Source organism: Micropterus dolomieu, linkage group LG20, assembly GCF_021292245.1.
Source record: "Micropterus dolomieu isolate WLL.071019.BEF.003 ecotype Adirondacks linkage group LG20, ASM2129224v1, whole genome shotgun sequence".
NCBI classification, from domain to species: Eukaryota; Metazoa; Chordata; class Actinopteri; order Centrarchiformes; family Centrarchidae; genus Micropterus; species Micropterus dolomieu.
In genome coordinates this window covers 4589062-4606445 of record NC_060169.1, presented here as the reverse complement: position 1 = coordinate 4606445, position 17384 = coordinate 4589062, and the positions used below count along the sequence as shown (strand labels likewise).

At 40.3% G+C, this 17384-nt stretch overlaps 1 protein-coding gene across 2 annotated transcripts in view; it reads right to left on the bottom strand.

Annotated features, from left to right (window-relative positions):
- LOC123958557 (C-myc promoter-binding protein-like) overlaps positions 1–17384 on the bottom strand; it is a 158167-nt gene that overhangs the window by 125750 nt on the left and 15033 nt on the right. For both annotated transcript variants that reach the window (XM_046031962.1, XM_046031963.1), the window contains exons 2-5: positions 16125–16455; positions 10555–10801; positions 4124–4193; positions 1904–2073 (exon numbers count right to left, since the gene is read on the bottom strand). In XM_046031962.1, the coding sequence (XP_045887918.1) occupies positions 1904–2073; positions 4124–4193; positions 10555–10801; positions 16125–16435 (798 nt within the window). In that variant the 5' untranslated portion in view covers positions 16436–16455. The remainder of the gene's footprint in view (positions 1–1903; positions 2074–4123; positions 4194–10554; positions 10802–16124; positions 16456–17384) is intronic.

Sequence of the window (17384 nt, the reverse complement as noted above, 5' to 3'; positions counted from 1 at the left end):
TGCCTGCTGACCCCTAACTGGCCTTGTTCAGAAGAGCTGCTGCTATCTAAACATGGGTAGGCTTTCGATGTTATTTGTCTGCAATCACGATTTCACCACATAATTCACTAATGTGTGTCAACATGAGCCGCATCCCAAGTGGACCACTTTCCAAACCCACAGACCAGCACAGCGGGAAGAGGCTTGTGCTTAGATTTCAAAGGGGGGGGTGATGGCGCAATGGATAAGATGTCTGCCTTTGGTGTGAGAGACCCGGGTTCTACTGAATGTGTCCCTGAGCAAGACACCTAACCCCTAGTTGCTCCAGAGGCGTGCGACCTCTGACATAAATAGCAATTGTAAGTAGCTTTGGATAAAAGCGTCTGCTAAATGTAATGTACTGTAATGTAATTTACAAAACCAAGAATGTGTGTGTGTCTGTTTTTGAGTGCGTACGGGTCAGCTGTGGCTTAGAGGTACAGCAGGTCGACCACTGATCAGAAGATCATCAGTTCCATCCCCAGCTCCCCGAGTCCGCATGTATAAGTGTACCTGGGCAGCATACTGAACCCCAAATTGAGCGCGTGTGTGTGTGTGTGTGTGTGTGTGCACAAGTACTTTCTTTCAGCTGATGAGCAGTTGGCCTCTTGTATGGTAGCTTCTGTGTTTTGAGTAGTACAAAAACTAGAAAGGCACTATACAGTTATTTAACACGTATGTGGAGTCTGAAGCTGCACATAAGCAAACGGACACAGTCACGTCTTTATTTCTTTTATAGTTGTACCAATTGGGGTAAAATGTACAAAATTTGGTTTATAAACATATATGGACAGGACCATAACAAGATAGGTATTAGGTCCTTGTGAGGAATATTCTTTCCTATTCTCTGCGAGGAGATCACTTTTGGCAGCGTATGTTCTCAAAGAGATTTACCTTTATGGGCTGAACAGGCTAAGCAAAAGGGATCAAGTCCCCGACTGATCTGAGTGGCACCATTCAAACATGATGGATAATGGGTTCTGACTAGACATTTGATGGGTCCCGGAGTTTCTGCAGGCTGTCGGGGCAGATTTTCTGAGGATGTGATGTTAGTGACATGCGATGTCAGCACTACAAATGATCTGCAGAATAATCTGTTATGTAGGTAAGTGTGTGATACGCCGTCCTGTTCATTGGTCTAGTGTGTTACAACTGGATTTCTGACAAAATAGGTATCGCAAATCATATGGCAATTGCAATTATCAGTCAAAATAGTCGCAGATTAGATATTTTTTCAAAATCCTTCTACCCATGTAAAAACTGAATAAAAATACTGTAATTTCTGTTGTCTGAGTCGATGGTACTTTTGGTTTGTTAATCTTACCTGTGATAAAGGACAAGAAAGATAATTAATTAATCCTGAGAGTGAGTAGATAGCACACGGTGAGAACCTGTAACTGCTACATCCTTATCCAGGCCTCTGAATACCGCAGATTAATAACACCAGAATATTATGTTTGCCAGGATACTAGTGTGCATGTCCACTCTGTGTTGCTTGTTTATGCGTAAATACGAACGAAATACAACAGTATTCAATTGGATCTATGTGTTTCAACTATTATATTTAAGCCAACTGACCCAACCTAAAAAAAGAAACACTAGGTATGCAGTTTTTACCTGACAAAGGCAACATGCATGCCTGACCCACTTTCCCTTCTGGCATGCAGAGCACTGTGGTTTTCTCATGCCTAACTCTACTACAGTGCGTTAGTCTGTGGTCCCGTCAGCTGTAAAGATGACAGTTACAGTCTGTTGATGAGGTCTAACAGTTGCTGGTATCCTCTCATATCTGATGATGCTGCTGAGATGTTTGTTAGTCATCTGGATAAGGAAGAAAGACAGAAAAGGCAAAAGAAGAGTGAACCTATCCATTCATCAATTTTACCTTCTCTCCAGATGCTCCGGTGAGGACAAAGGTGGAAAAAACAGGGAGGGAGTATTTGGTGTTAGCTGGCCAGCATTCGATTGTGGCCCCCATGGGAAGGCAGAAGAGAGGGACAGACTCTGGTAGAGGGAATGACTCATAGTCCTCCTCTGGATATCTGCTGAATAAACCTAACGGTGGGAAAAAACAAAACAAGCAAACTGAGAACAGCTAGGTAACCCATCCCCCACCTGTGATTACCAATTAATAGCTAATGTAGATGCAAGATTGCCTTTCCACTAAGCTTAAAAACTAAACAAAACAAGTTCAATATTCATTATAATCACAATTATAATGCACGACTTTAGTGGGCCAGTACTACATACGCTTGGCTTTGTAATGAGCAATCAGCGCTTGGTAATCAGGCCTCTGGGTCATTAGTCACTGTTAATTGGCACAAAGGAGAAACAATTAAATGAATTTGTACACTTTCTAAACTCTGTGCTAAACTCTAACTTTGGTTCAAGGACTGTATTCTACTAACACACACACACACACAAAGTGCACAAAAACAGCTTCTGAAAAACAGTTTCTGTAGTTAAAACCCCACGAAGAAGCACATCTTCAAATCAATCTCAAACATATTTCAAAAACTGTAAATGCATTTTTAAGTGCATGTACACATTTTAACAAACGTTTCTCATTGAAACACTTCACTAAAAAAGCTACATTGTACCCCCCTGAGGAAATCCATACACATGCTGCGTAATGAAGCAACTCAAACTATGATAGTTTGTACCATTTTAAATTCTGGTATGATCAGCCTTGCAGATGTTTATATTGATACTATTTTCAAGATCTAAAAGCTTTACAATGAGCTAAAAATATAATTTGGGTTAATAGGCTCCATAGAGCTGCAGCCTTGATTATAATTCTGGTATGTACAAGCATAAGTGACTCCTTCCATAATATGCACATTTGTTGTAGTCATCTCATTTTACAGTAGGTTAATATAACAATATATTGATTAATGCTACTTTGAGAATTAATATAGTATCATTTGAAGAGGTTCCTGAAAGTTCTTCTCCCTAAACATTAGGCAACTATATTTTACACACTTGCACTGCACACAACTTAATGTGCATATAGGATAAGGTATACTTTTTTGACACATACACATACATGTGGTAAAATTCATTCTCTGCATCCTTCAATGGAGCAGTGGGCACCCGGGGACCAACTCCAGATCTGAGCCAGTGTCATTGGTCAATGGCACTGACTGAACCTAAAATGTTTGAGTTATTTACAATATTTTTATTCCCAAATGAAAACCATGTCTCCACCAAGAAAACAAAGTTAGCGTGTTCAGTTCTGTATCAAAGAGTCACATTTGTCTATAAATAAAGTCAGATGTTACAAAACACATCCGTTACCAAAACTCAGTGCTTACTGCGTGCTTTATTTTTCCTGGCCTGAAATGTTGAAAATAAACTTAATTTCTGTGCGCTGACTCATCCGAAGCATTAGTGAGAAACAGATCGGATCGCTCCATTCACAGTCTGCTGCATATTCAAGACATGTACGAGCCAGCCAATCTGCGGCTGAGCCAAACACAGCAGCGCTGTGTCAACAACATTATCAGAAAATGACAATCTTCTGTCAGTGTTTTTGGTGCTGAAAAGTCAGATGAATTTAATGTGAAATAAGCTCATCATTTTTTAAACTCATATTACCATTAAATGGCAACTATTTAAACCCTTTAAAAAGGAGAAGAATAGTGGCGTGCAGAGGTTAATCTCATCACTCCATTTTGAGGCATCAACATGCTTCAACAAGCATGAACTTGCAAAGCACAGCTGTAGCAGAATGTCCTCATGCAGCCAGTTTCCTCCACAGGAGACCCTCCTCTCTAAAGACATTTCTACAACCCCACATATGTTGTGAAACAAAATAATAGGGAAACTTTCAACACAATAAATATTTGTAATTTCAGAATTAATTATTAGTAAAACTTGTCCAATTTCTTATTCATTCAACAAGAAGTGATACAATTATCCTTTTTCTCTGAAAATTTTGTTTTTCCTCACACGAGAATCCAGTGATTGGGGAAAGGAGGAAGAAGAGAAAGCATGTACACACACACCATGGTTATTTGACATCTTACATCACCAGGAACACTATTTCCACAGCAGTATTTGGATCTGTGTGCACTGGTAGTTCTGGGATTAGGGGAGGATTTACCTGCTTTGTAGGCTATTGTGTTGGTTTTGGCCACAGACTTCTTATAACACAGGTAGACAGAGGAGCCCCACTGAAAACAAGATCAAAATGAGAAAAGTTAGGATATGGTCCCTCATGAATGACACAGGCCATCTTTGGGCCAATCAGAAACAAAAATGCATAATCCAAACAAAAACTTTGGATCTGTAGTCCAGTTACTCCTTTTCAAAGTTGAAATTATATACCAGTTTGTTAAATCTACACTGCAATTATGAAATTATAAACAAGTCAGCTCAATGTTTTTAAAAAGGACAATTCAAATGGTTGTGTGGTTGTGTTTTTGCTGAACCCCAATGGATAAAGTTCTCACCTTGCTTTCATAATGCTGAATGTGGTCAGAGGAGCAAAAGACTTTGAATTTAATCAGAAGAAAGTTTCAGCTTAGTGTTAAGTTATTGTTTTGAACTACAAATTATTATATTGTTCATTACTGCCGATGTTCCAAAGCAAATTTTTGGACTGTTTTCCTCCTTCCAGAAAACCATTAGAGGCTAGAAACCTGCTGAAGATACAGTAGGTAGTTAATCAAATTTAACTTTTCAATTTGTTGTAATAGAAACGTTATTATTATGCAGTGCAGTCGCTAGCAGGTCCCGTTTTAAACCCGTCCTTTTTGGTGAATTCAAGGATGCAGCAGCAATTGAGATTTGAGAGTCAGATGCTGAACATAAAACACCTTTTAAATAAAAACAAGCAAATTAATTTCAGAAAGTGTTAATGCTAATTTTAAGTTGTTGCAATGCAATGCTTTAGCAGCAAAATTTGAAATCTTGATTACTGGTGTCAATTTCAAAATGGCTTCAGCCATTAATGCTGTTGCATTAATATGTAGCAGAAATAACATATATATCTAAATATTTTGTAGGTTGATTTTATTAGACAGAGACAGTAGACTGCTGCCAGGAAATGAAGAGACAGAGAGATGTAGGATAACATGCAACAGGACAAATTTGAAAAATGTGTCTGAAACATTAAGGCCTCCAAGATTTTTACGACAAAAAAAAAACAATAAAACAAGTACTGCATTGTTCACTATGATGGAGGTCCTACATGGCAAGTTTTAAGTCACTCCAAGATCATATTTATTTAGCACTGAAATGAATGGAAACCAATGGCTGTTTGGAAAAAGTACAGCTTTAAATAGTTATAAATGTATGTTGAGTGCACAGCGCCAACATACAACTCCAAATTGCTCCCGATTTCCGGTCCAGTGCCTTGCATGGCTGATCTACCACGTAGTTTGTGTGCATGTGCATGCGTGTGTGTTAATAGGTGAATGAGAGGTACACTGTTAAGCCCTTCACCTGCTAATGCAGGAAAACATGTATAGTCTATTGTATTCATGATTTGGCCTCAATTAAAATTTTCCCATCAAGCCAGTGACTATAATTATACAGTACAAAGATGTACTACAACCCCAACAGTTTATTCATACATGTACACATCCCAAACAAAAGTCCACTCTCAGACATGTGCATCTAGTTAATTAAGCAATAGCTCACGACAGGCCGTGGTAAACGCTTATTATATCACAGTTAAAGGGTTTTGTTCGGCAGCCCCCTTAACTGGGATATAAAAAGCGTTTACCACAGCCTGAATGAAGTGAGCTATTGCTTTTTAAAAAACGGTTCCCAAGAATGGCAAAATAGACAAGAACAAACATCAAAGACTAGAATTATTAGAAATAAATTCATTTATATTATTTGCACATTGCCATTTGTTGTGCAGCCACTAAAAACTGTCCAGCGTCAGTAGATTGACTTTGGTAACTTGAATTTGGCCATATGATAATATGCTCGCTACTGTGTACTGGCGGCCAGCAGTGCGTAAAATAAGAAAGGGCGGAATTGCGTTCTCTCCTTGAGCAAAAGTCTTTGACGGCATTTTTCAGTCTATTGAAACTTAAACTTTGCTGCAATATCGCAGACATCTGGGGCAAGTAGTGGACTGCTCTGTGTGTGTTTGTGCGTTTTCGTGTGTGTGAGAGAGGGAAATGTTGAATCCTGGTTGAATCACGTAATAACCAATGATTTTTCTCTCTTTCTCTCCTTATTATTTATTCATATTTATTTATTTATCTCTTTCTGTAACATTAGCTAGTATATTAGACCCCATTTTACAGACAGCATTTTAATACCAGGTGTAAATGGGGCGTGAGACCCCCACGAAGCTCAGATTATAACTCGAACCCTGTTTGAGAAACAGATGTGAGCAAGGGAATTTAAGGTCATAGTTTTGTATACGTTTATTATACCACCACTATGAACCAATCAGATTGCTTTATTTGAGCTACCCGTTTTATATCTAACTATATACACTAGATGGGTGGTTCATTTCTTGAGTGTCCTTAAGAAATACAGCCATTTCTGGGCGTTAGTTATCAGCGTGGACATGTGGGATGGCCATGTCAGGTTCTCTGTGATGCCGATTTCCAGGAACCTAAAACTGTTCACCTGCTCCACCTCGGCTCCACTAATGTAGACTTTTTTTGTTTTGCTGACATTGAGCAGTAGGTTGTCTGTGCACCACACAGCAAGTTTGTTGATTTCCTCCCAATAACAAGTCTCATCATTGTTTGAAATTCAGCCGATGATGGTGGTGTCATCCGCATACTTCAGAACAGAGTTCTCCCCATGTCGGGGGTTGCAGTCGTGGGTGTACAGCATTAACAGGAGGTGGCTGAGCACACAGCCCTGAGGGGCTCCGGTGAGTGCTAGAGTGGAAGAGGTGTGACTGCCAATCCAAACTGTCTGGGGTCTCTTTGCGAGAAAGTCCAATATGCAGCTGCAGAATGTGGTACTTAAGTTTGCCTGTCAGGGGAGACTTTGTTGAATGCGGAGCTGAAATCCACAAACAGCATTCTGATGTGTTACCCCATTAGCATGTACAGAGAAGCAATGATGCATCAGATAAACACGTCTTGTTTGTGAAAATTAGTCAGTGCGAGGGAGGGTTGGTCTATGGATAATAAAATTTGCAATAAATCTTTGAAAACCACGAGCTGGACATGAAGTATGCACCCAGAGCTGTGCTGAAATATTAAAAAGTGATCTTCACAGCTACATTAGATTAAAAATTTGTTTAGCAAAATCCCAGTTTTATTGTAGGACTTCACAGAACACAACACACAAGTGTCCGCAGATTTATATATTAACTCTAAAAACTTCCTGGCGCACTTACTCTGTGCTTGCACTGATTCTAAGACAGACGTACAGCCACACACACATACAGTGGGGAGAACAAGTATTTGATACACTGCTGATTTTGCAGGTTTTCCTACTTACAAAGCATGTAGAGGTCTGTAATTTTTATCATAGGTACACTTCAACTGTGAGAGACAGAATCTAAAACAAAAATCCAGAAAATCACATTGTATGATTTTTAAATAATTAATTTGCATTTTATTGCATGACATCAGTATTTGATCACCTACCAACCAGTAAGAATTTCAACTCTCACAGACCTGTTAGTTCTTCTTTAAGAAGCCCTCCTGTTCTCCACTCATTACCTGTATTAACTGCACCTGTTTGAACTTGTTACCTGTATAAATGACATCTGTCCACACACTTAATCAAACAGACTCCAACCTTTACAGACATCTACATGCTTTGTAGAGTAGGAAAAAGTAAAGTAGGAAAACCTGCAAAATCAGCAGTGTATCAACTACTTGTTTCTCCCCACTGTAGTATCTCAGCGGGGGGGAAGCCTTCTCTGAAATGCCAAATGTAGACCAAGCTGACACAGCAAGGACTGTGTGCGTCTGTGAGAGGTTCGGTTGGTTGGTGGGTGGGAGAGAGAGAGAAAAAAAGAGAGAGAGACAAGTAGAGAAACACTGAGAGAATATAGCCATGTTTCCATCCAATTGTCATGCGAATTTTAAACAGACTTTTGAAATGTCGCAAAAAAGAAAAAAAAAGTTAAAGAGAAATAGGCACGTTTCCATCAGCTGGTTTGGAGCGAATAAACAAGGCTACAGCAAACGTAGTTACGTCAGTAGTTGACGTTACACGTGGTTGTAATAAAAAAGACGTATGGGTTCCAAACCAGAAACACGGGCAAGTTGCTACCAGCCATGTGTCCGCGCGTTATGGGAATATCCGGCTAACAGCAGATCAGACATGAGTCAGAACGTATTGGGCAAAAGTGTTTCCATCTCCCATTTAGCGCATCAACTGTTTTTTGACAAAGGCAAAAACCACCTCAAACGAGAGCAGGGGCGTTGCTAGATAGCGCTCTACTGGGCGATATGGCCAAAAATGTTATCACGATAAAAACATTTCATATCATTCCATAATTATCACGATATACGTCAAATTATTATTTCTTTCAAGTTTAAAGGCTGATTTTTGCTCCTGAGTGAAAATTAAAGAAACCAGATGGTTAATTGTGTGGTTAAACTTTTCTTTATGGTCAGAATGTGCCAAACACTTGATGCCAAACAGAGGATCACTTCTGAGGTAGAACATTCAAAACTATTATGATAAAATCTTTTTCAACAAATATGACCTTTTTTCAGTCCCTTTTCCTCAACAAAATAAATATTTTAATAGAAAGATTAAAGGCTAATTTGTCCGTGATTCAAATTAATTAAACCAAATATTTACTGACAATATATTGAACATTTATTATATTGTTATTGAGGAAAACTATATTGCGATAATTCTCATTCCCCATGTAAATGTTTCATTTATTTTAGATTGAAGCGAATGAAATGTGTCAGTATGTGCCTCACCAGCGTCCCTTGCTTAGCCCATTAATATTGGCACTGTCATGTCAGAAAGGGCTTTGACCGGAGCATGCTCACACACTTTTGTCACCACCTGACAGAAAAATTCTGCTATGGGTCCCTCATACCTGACTTGTGAGCCATGTAAACAATTTGCCATTGCTGCACAGTCACACCTGACACTGCATTGTTCCCACTACTACCTTTCCTTTAAAACAGTCTGTCTCTGTAATAAGCCTGAACGGAAACCTCTTCTAGAAAATACCACTGCTGATTTGAATGGACCTCTGCACACTAACTCAATCCTCCATCAAGGTCTGAGCTGCTTGTATCTGATGCTGCCTGTAGACCTCTTGTTGTGCTTTTACTGGCTGAGGCTGCCTGTATTTCATCTGGGTCTGTGTGACCTTCTAAAAATGTCTGGACTGGGTCTGCGCTAGTACTGGATTTGGATCAGCTGTGCTTGTTCTGGTTTATGATCCAGCATGTACTCCCTGTAAATTACAAATATCAATACTTATTAATGTTATCAGCTGCTTCAAGCCCATTAGTTTCTTTCTTTTCTTCTTGTGCATCCAAAACCAAGCCAAGGGGTCTTGACAATTTTACTGGGACACAGGCACATGGATACAGGGGCATGTGCCCCAGTAAAAAGGGTCAATTGCAAGATTCTGCTTCCCTCTTTAAAAAAGAAATGAGTCTGGGACAGTATAAACACACACACAGCATTAAAAAACATCCTGAGGTAGGAGGGTTTTACACAATTTTCCATAATTAGATGTACTAGCCGGTCCGAGTGATTCACCTAAGGGCTGAAATCTCCCTCCTAACTACTGATTAAACCACAACATCGGTCTATTTCTTATTTCTGTGTCCTTCACAACTCCACAATATTTCAGCACACAAGACACAGAGAAGCTCTACTTTGCTCTAGCATGACAATTTTGTCAACACGACTCCATCATTTCTAATTCCTTAACTGAAGAAAGTATTGCAACTAAATCTGTCTGTGTGTTTGTCAGGCATACTCATGGTCATCATATAGTGCTGACTCTTATCACCAACAAGTCTCTCCTTTAAAATGTGTTAAGAAGGATTTGAGTAAGTGGAGTTGAGGATTCAAAGCTTCATACATTCTGAATTTAAGACAAGGCTCTAACAATATGAGCAATTAAGTCTGCTGAATTCTTACGAACATTTCAGGAGTTGTTCTGTAATGTAGAATTTTTGCGGTGCCAACTTACCCTACAACTACATCAGAAGAAGCATGTGCAAATAAAATGTGGCTTACACAGACACACATGTAGCTTGTTAATGTACAAGGTTAATGTTAATAAATTCATCCCGTTGCTCAGGCTGTAAACATTGCTCTCTTCTCCTCTTCTGCAGGGTCTCTCCCTCTGATTGTTGAATATTTTTTCAAGATGCAACTCTAGAAAGAAGTCCTTGCATTTTGATTCTGAGGGACTGACATGTTTACTGTTGATATATCAAAACTCCACAGCAGGAACACGCCAGAAATACCTGGACTTGACCAAGAAACACCTCACCAAATAAAACATAAAACGCACACAGTGGAAAGCAGTGACATAACGATGATTAAGCATTGTAGTTATAGGGGTAAAATTTCCATAACAAGATTTCTGTACACCAGTGTCTCTCTCACCATGCTGCTGTTGAGATTCTTCTCCACCTTGCAGAAGGTGTGTGGGGGCGTCTCCCCCTTGCTTGGGATGATGATGCAGATGTCGGTGACGGCCAGAGCGGTGTGCGGCTGGCTCTCAGGCGCCCGGCGGTAGGTGACATAGATCCGCTGGGAGGAATTGCCACTGATGTTGGCTGGACGACCGGAGGGTGTGGTCTGGATGAGGTGGCAGCCCTGCTTCAGTCGCTCCTTCCACTCATACAGCACGCTGTGTGGGGAGGCAGAACAAGGCAGTCAGCCAAAAAACTCCACATCAACATGCGGTTATGAGTGTGATTACAGTGTAGAATGAATAAACACAATACGCAGTCGTGATCTCGTTGGGCCAATTAGGTGGAGCTCCACGTTCATAACATTGGGCATTTATCCCAGTTTTCAGTGTGACAGAATGGAGTTGATTAAGCTTAATGCCTGCTTTGCACCTCATAACCAGCAAAGCAGAACTGATGCGATTCATGAAAACCCATAACGATCTATAAGCTTATACAGTTACAATCCAGAGCGTGCAGTCTCCTTACCTTCAAGCTCAGGGCCACTTTTAAACTCAATTACGTTGGCCACACTCGCAGGAGTCTACACTTGCAGTAACAACAACATATGAAGTACTATCAAGTTGTGTTGAGCTGTTTTTGACGCAAACGTTCTTGACACACAAAAGAAGACTGAAGGGAAATTTACAAATAATCTGAAACTGCAGATGTTCCTGTTTCACTTACAGTAAGTCATCAGTATGGAAGCATTTTAGTTTCTTTGTAACTCATGATAATGTAACCTGCTTGTAAAAGAATAACAGTTTGGCAGCTATGTTGCATGCAAATGGCATTTTTCATGTCGGGTAACAGCAACATGGCAGCTCACTTAAACCAACAAGGAACCTAATGTTGCCAAATGTGGAGCTCCATCTGCATTGAAACCCAAACTTGAGAGCTTGTGGTGAAGTAATCACGGAGTAAATAATTATAGCTTCTTTGTCTTTTTGTATGTGAGCTTTTGTGAAGTTGGATGGTTGCACATTGTATGATGCTGTATTTAGTAGCACAAATGTATACGTTCTCTCTCTCTCTCATATATATACACACACACATATATATATATATATATATATATATATATATACATATATATACATATATACACATATATACATATACATACATACACACACATATATATACATACATACACACACATATATATACATACACACACACACACTTTAAAGAGGTGGTATTATGCTCATTTTCAGGTCAAAATCCTATTTAGAGGTTGCACCAGAACAGGTTTACATGGTTGCATTTTCAAAAAACACCATATTTTTTGTCATACTGCACATTGCTGCAGCTCCTCTTTTTCATCCTGTGTCGAAAGCTTCATTTTGGCTATGGAGTAATACCTCACGTCTCTAAATGATCTTTGTTGGAAGTTGCACATTCGCAGTTCCTAGTTAAGGACTACTAGCCAATCAGAAGCAGAGAAAGGCGGGTCAACAAAAAGACGGTAAACAGCTTCGATTCAGCTGTAGGCTACATGTTGCCGATTTTTCACTTTGCACACCTAGTACATGCACAAAAAAGATATATACCTCAATAAAGGAGAGGGTAAAAGCCAAAAAGCATTATACCACCTCTTTAAACTGAAGCACGCACTGACCTAAATGTACATTTGGTATTGTTGTGCAAATGTATCTGTAAAATGTGTTTGTTTTGAGTTGTTTTTATATAAATAATTTTATTGCCCATGATGGTCTCCTAGCCAAAATAACATTTTTATCATCTATGAAGACTTTTTTAATGACCGAATTGAATTAATTTAATTTTGACCCCAAAATCAAATCTGACAGTCCTCATACAGTATTATGTACTAGGTTTATGTACAGTACACTGTCAGTCAACATATTAACCCGTTCCACTATTACAATACTCACGCAAACCACTTAGAGGACAAGTACTGAGAGGTACATAACAGTAGCAGTAATTTTAAACATCTCTCTTTGTGCTTCCATTATGCACTTATCCTCCATTACGGTTTCAAGTGGAACTCGACAAGCATTTTGTGGTACTATCAGAAAACTGAAAGAGAACAGAATTTAAAGCGGTCATCTGAGGGATTTTTTGCTGTTTCTCATTGCTGTGGCAATTCTGCTCTGCTCGCAGCAGGTACCAAACACTGTGTGCACATCTTTCTCTGTTATACCAGACTACTGCAGTTGTCATCCTTTCTTTAATGAGTGAGCCACCTGTTCAATTCTAAACTGGCCTTACTACGTTTGCTAAATTAGAACTTGAGTACCTCCCCAAACAGCTGGAGCTGCGTGAGGAGGTCAAAGCTTTGTGCAGTATAGTCTAAAAGAGCTGGTCTTTATTTTAGGTGAGGAGGCTCACCCCTGCTAGAAAATAACATTAAACATTAAGAGATTAACCTTCAAGGGAAGAGAGCAGAGGTGCTATTCTTGAATTTCTCTGAATCTATTTCACACAGAAAAGTCATATATTTAATGAGTGTGGCTATTGTTACGGCAGTCAGCTAAGCTAACTAAAGTATTCATGAGATGGTATGTGCCTCTCGGATGGGAGTCAAAATGTCTTCCAGTATCTTTAACCAAGTCCATTTGACCTTGATTTTAACCTTCCTTGGACAATTTCCTGATGGAAATCCTAGAAGTACCAATGCTCCTCATGTTCCTTTCTAGTCCTCAGTATTTCACAAAGCCAAATTTATATTAATATGTCCACTTGTCACAGATAATACTAATTATTCCCACCGCAGCCTGAGCAACAATTCACTATCACAATGAGCAATAAGTAAAAATGGACGTAAATGATGGCTGCGCGCGCACACACACACACACACACACAGCTTCCAATTAGTCCTACCAATGTCTGGGAAGTGCAGTCACTCTGAGCTATCAGCACACAAAAGCTGCTGATACTGTTTGTGCAGAAGCTTTTTGTCAGTGCCTGATAAGCACTGCACTCTGTAGTGTAATAGGCCAGTATGAGCCTCCTTAGCATTGTCACCACCTGCCTCTGCCAGCCAGGGGCGTGAGAGCACTGAGCAAACAGTATTGACTTCCCCCAGTTCAAAAGATGTTGCTGAGGAGGACACCTGTAAGTGCTTCAAATTATTCCACTTTTAGTCACAAAATCACAATGGGGAACGGCTGCGATGCAGACAGAAAATGGCTGATGTACAAAACTGCTGCACAGGAGGAATTTTCAGGCAGAGCAGAGCACTTTCTAAAGCTCAAAGCCTCCTCACCCAGAATAGCAAGGAACAGCAGGGCAGAGTTTCATGCAAAGTAGAAATTTAACATTGAAAAACATTGCAATACATACATAAAACGGCACTGTGGGTTATGTAGAAAATTCAGTGAAACTGGACACATCATAAGTTTAAATGGGAATCAGTGTGTTTCCATCAACCACCTTTCTGATAGTATATCCTACAGATAAAGCAGAAGCTGCAGCTGCAACGTCAAAGTGCACTTAAAAATGTGTTCAGCCTTCTGCTACTATCTACTCTATTTCACTATCCTACATTTTCTACCTCGCCCAAAGCGTAAACACTATTCTGGTGTGATACCAGCAAACATCCTGATTTACCGTGTGATTAGAGAGATACAGAGCTGCACTTGCACATTATTAGTACAAATTGATTTTCGATCTAGATTTTGTGACCTGTCCAAAACTGGTTTTACAATGGGACTGCAAAGATGCAAGGACATAAAAGATTGTGTCACATCGACATCTCACTTTCTGTAGAATAAACAAGATTCTATTTGTATTGGAAATACGTTTTGTTTTCCCAAGCGCACTGTGGTAAATTCTAGTCATTCAGTTTGTCGGACTTCATTTATTCTTTACAATTTGGATACATAGCTTTAGGTTGAGCCAATGTGAACTATAATTGAGACGGACTGCTGGCCAGTGACTTTGTTGAGATTTGCATTATACTGCAGGAATACTTTGGATAGACCTTAAGGACACTGCTTTTACCCATTCTAGCAGCATGACTCAAGGGAGGGCAATAGCACTCTATCAGTCCACCATTTTGGTCCAGAATGAAATCTCACAACAACAATTGGATGCATTGTCATGAAATTGTGTGCAGACATTCCATAATGCCCAGAGGATGATGCCCGGTGGACAGCATTGTGGCCTCACAGCAAGAAGGTCTCGGGTTCAAACCCCGGTCGCCCTTTCTGTTCCCGTGTCTGCGTGGGTTTCCTTAGGGTGCTCCAGTTTCCCCCTCCATCATCAAAAACATGTTAGGTTTTTCAGTCATTCAATCTGAGCTGTTGCCGGTGAATCTGGAGTGGGTCCCCGGGCGCTGAACCACTGGGTTAAATGCAGAGAATGAATTTCGCTACATGTATGTGTATGTGACAAATAAGGTACCTGAAAGTACTGATGAGGCCACAGGGGCGGCTGTGGAGGTAAAGCGGGTTGCCCGTTAATCGGAAGATTGGCAGCATGTCAAAGTGTGTTTGGGCAAGATACTGAACCCCGAATTGTCCCCGATAGCTGTTCCATCGGTGTGTGAATGGGTGAATGCGATGTAGTGTAAAATCCTAAATGTAACCCATAATGTGAATAAGTTGATTTTAATTTGATGCAAATAAATGATGATTGACCATCAGCCTAATTTGTGCTTATTTTGCAAATCTGGGGCCATATTACAGAAAGTTCCTATCTTAAGTCTTAAGTTAAGATAGGAAGAGTCTAAGATAGGATTTTTCTCAATTTGGTTTTACAGAAGCAAATCCTAACTAACTTTAGGAATCCTATCTTATCTTACTTCATCTTATCTTATCTCATCTCAGGTTAGGAAATCCTAAATACTCAATCCAACATCAGTTATCAACTTTTATGTCTGTTAACTAGCAACCGTGTATGAATCATACACTGAAAATGGAGCAGAAACAACTATCATTGAACTTCAAGTCAGATGACTTGACCTCCGTCGAGAAATCCAAATAACACTTAACTCGGGAGATTAAAGAGAGAGAGTGGGCTAAAATAGGGGACACAGTCTGAATTAAGTTCTGCCTGTTGACATTTTGTTGATTTTGTAAAAGCAATTAAAGAGCAACCATGTGGATTAAACGAGTTAGCAAACACTACCTGGTTAGTTCTCCTAAAGTTAGGAGAGTTTATTTAAGATTTTACAAAGTTAGGATGCTTCTGTAATACACTTTTCTTATCTAAAGTTAGGAAAGGAATATTGACTTAGGAACTGTTAATCTGTAATTGCTTTTTCCTAAATCACTTCCTAACCCTTATTACCATGGTTACCAAGCAGTAAGGATAGGATCTGCTGGTTAGGAAGTTTCTGCAATACGGCCCCTGGTCAACATTTTACCTGCGAACACTTAGCACTGCCATATGAGGCACGGCCCAAATCAGAATCTGTCTCAAAGGAACAACTAAATACAGCCTCACACAGCTGCTAGCATGGCTGTAAACTGTGTCGCCTTGTCTGAACACAAAAATCGCTTCAGAAACAAAGATCAAGACTCTTCTGGTACTTACCCTAGGTCAGTGAGTGGCGGCTTGTCTCGACCCCGTCTGTAGCACAGGTAGATCTGGGGCGCCATGAGGCCGCCATTGTTAAGATCAGCTGAATGGCCAGTTGGTGTTTCCTCTATGCAAGTGAACCCTTGCGGCACCTCCTCGCCCATCGAGCGGACCACCACCGCCACATCGGTGATGGGTGCCTTGGGCTTGGCCGTCTTGTGGCAGACATCATCAAAGTGGATCTCCTGGTCCAACGGCTTGGACGGGTCCGTCAGACCGGCCACCACAAAGTAGTCGGCTACACGAGGGCCTTTGTCCTCCATCATTTCCCATCCCCACCAACTGCCTGCATGATTGCAGAGGAAAAGAGCCAGAGAGACATGGAGACAGAGAGGGAGAAAGAGAGAGGGAGGAGAGATTGATTTTCGTTGTGGTAGCAGGTACAGACAGTTCTTGTGTCCTTGCTGTGGCGGTAAAATAAAATATCGGTCATAAATTTTACTGAAGGGAGGCCAGTAGAAGGACGAATGAAAAGAAAGGATAAAAATGTGAGGAGCAGAGGGGCTCTGATTAGGTACCATGCAGCCATTTACAGTTTAGGCAGCTAGCTGACAGTCTTTGAGCAGATCGTCTTTAATTTACATCATCACCTAAAGGTTCGGTGTCCTAGCTCAAGGACAGAACATTGTTGGCGTTCTCTGGGTTCTGAACCTCTCTCATATTCTAAAAACGGCACAGCACAGTTAAAGCCTGGCTGGCTACACAGACCTGAGTGTGCATTTTTAAAACAGTGAGGTGTTTCTTCACACTTGACAATGTGGCTAAATTACAGGCCGGTCACACATAAAACCACGCTGATTACAAGCCTTGTGATATCATGGAGCCTATTAAGCTTGGTGATAAAAGCCAAACAGTAGTTTCCTTAATCTATCCTACGAAGGGCATGTCCTGACTGCACAACATCATCTACACTTTTTGATACAAACTGAAGGGCATATCAACATTGGTGGCTAAACAACTTCAGGATTTATCACCTTCACCCCTCAATAAAATCTGCATCTAATCAAAAGCTGTTATGTCGTTTTTCTGCCAGGACATCATCACAAAACTTAAGTCTTCATTGTCACAATTATGTTTGTATGTCGTGGCAAAAAAATCAGAACATGAAACGAGTTACAGCTGTGATCGTTTCAGTCAAGCAGCGGTTCAAATGTCCGCACGACAGAAGTGCATTTTCTATTTCAGAAACAGAGGGAGAGTCTACGAACACTTTCA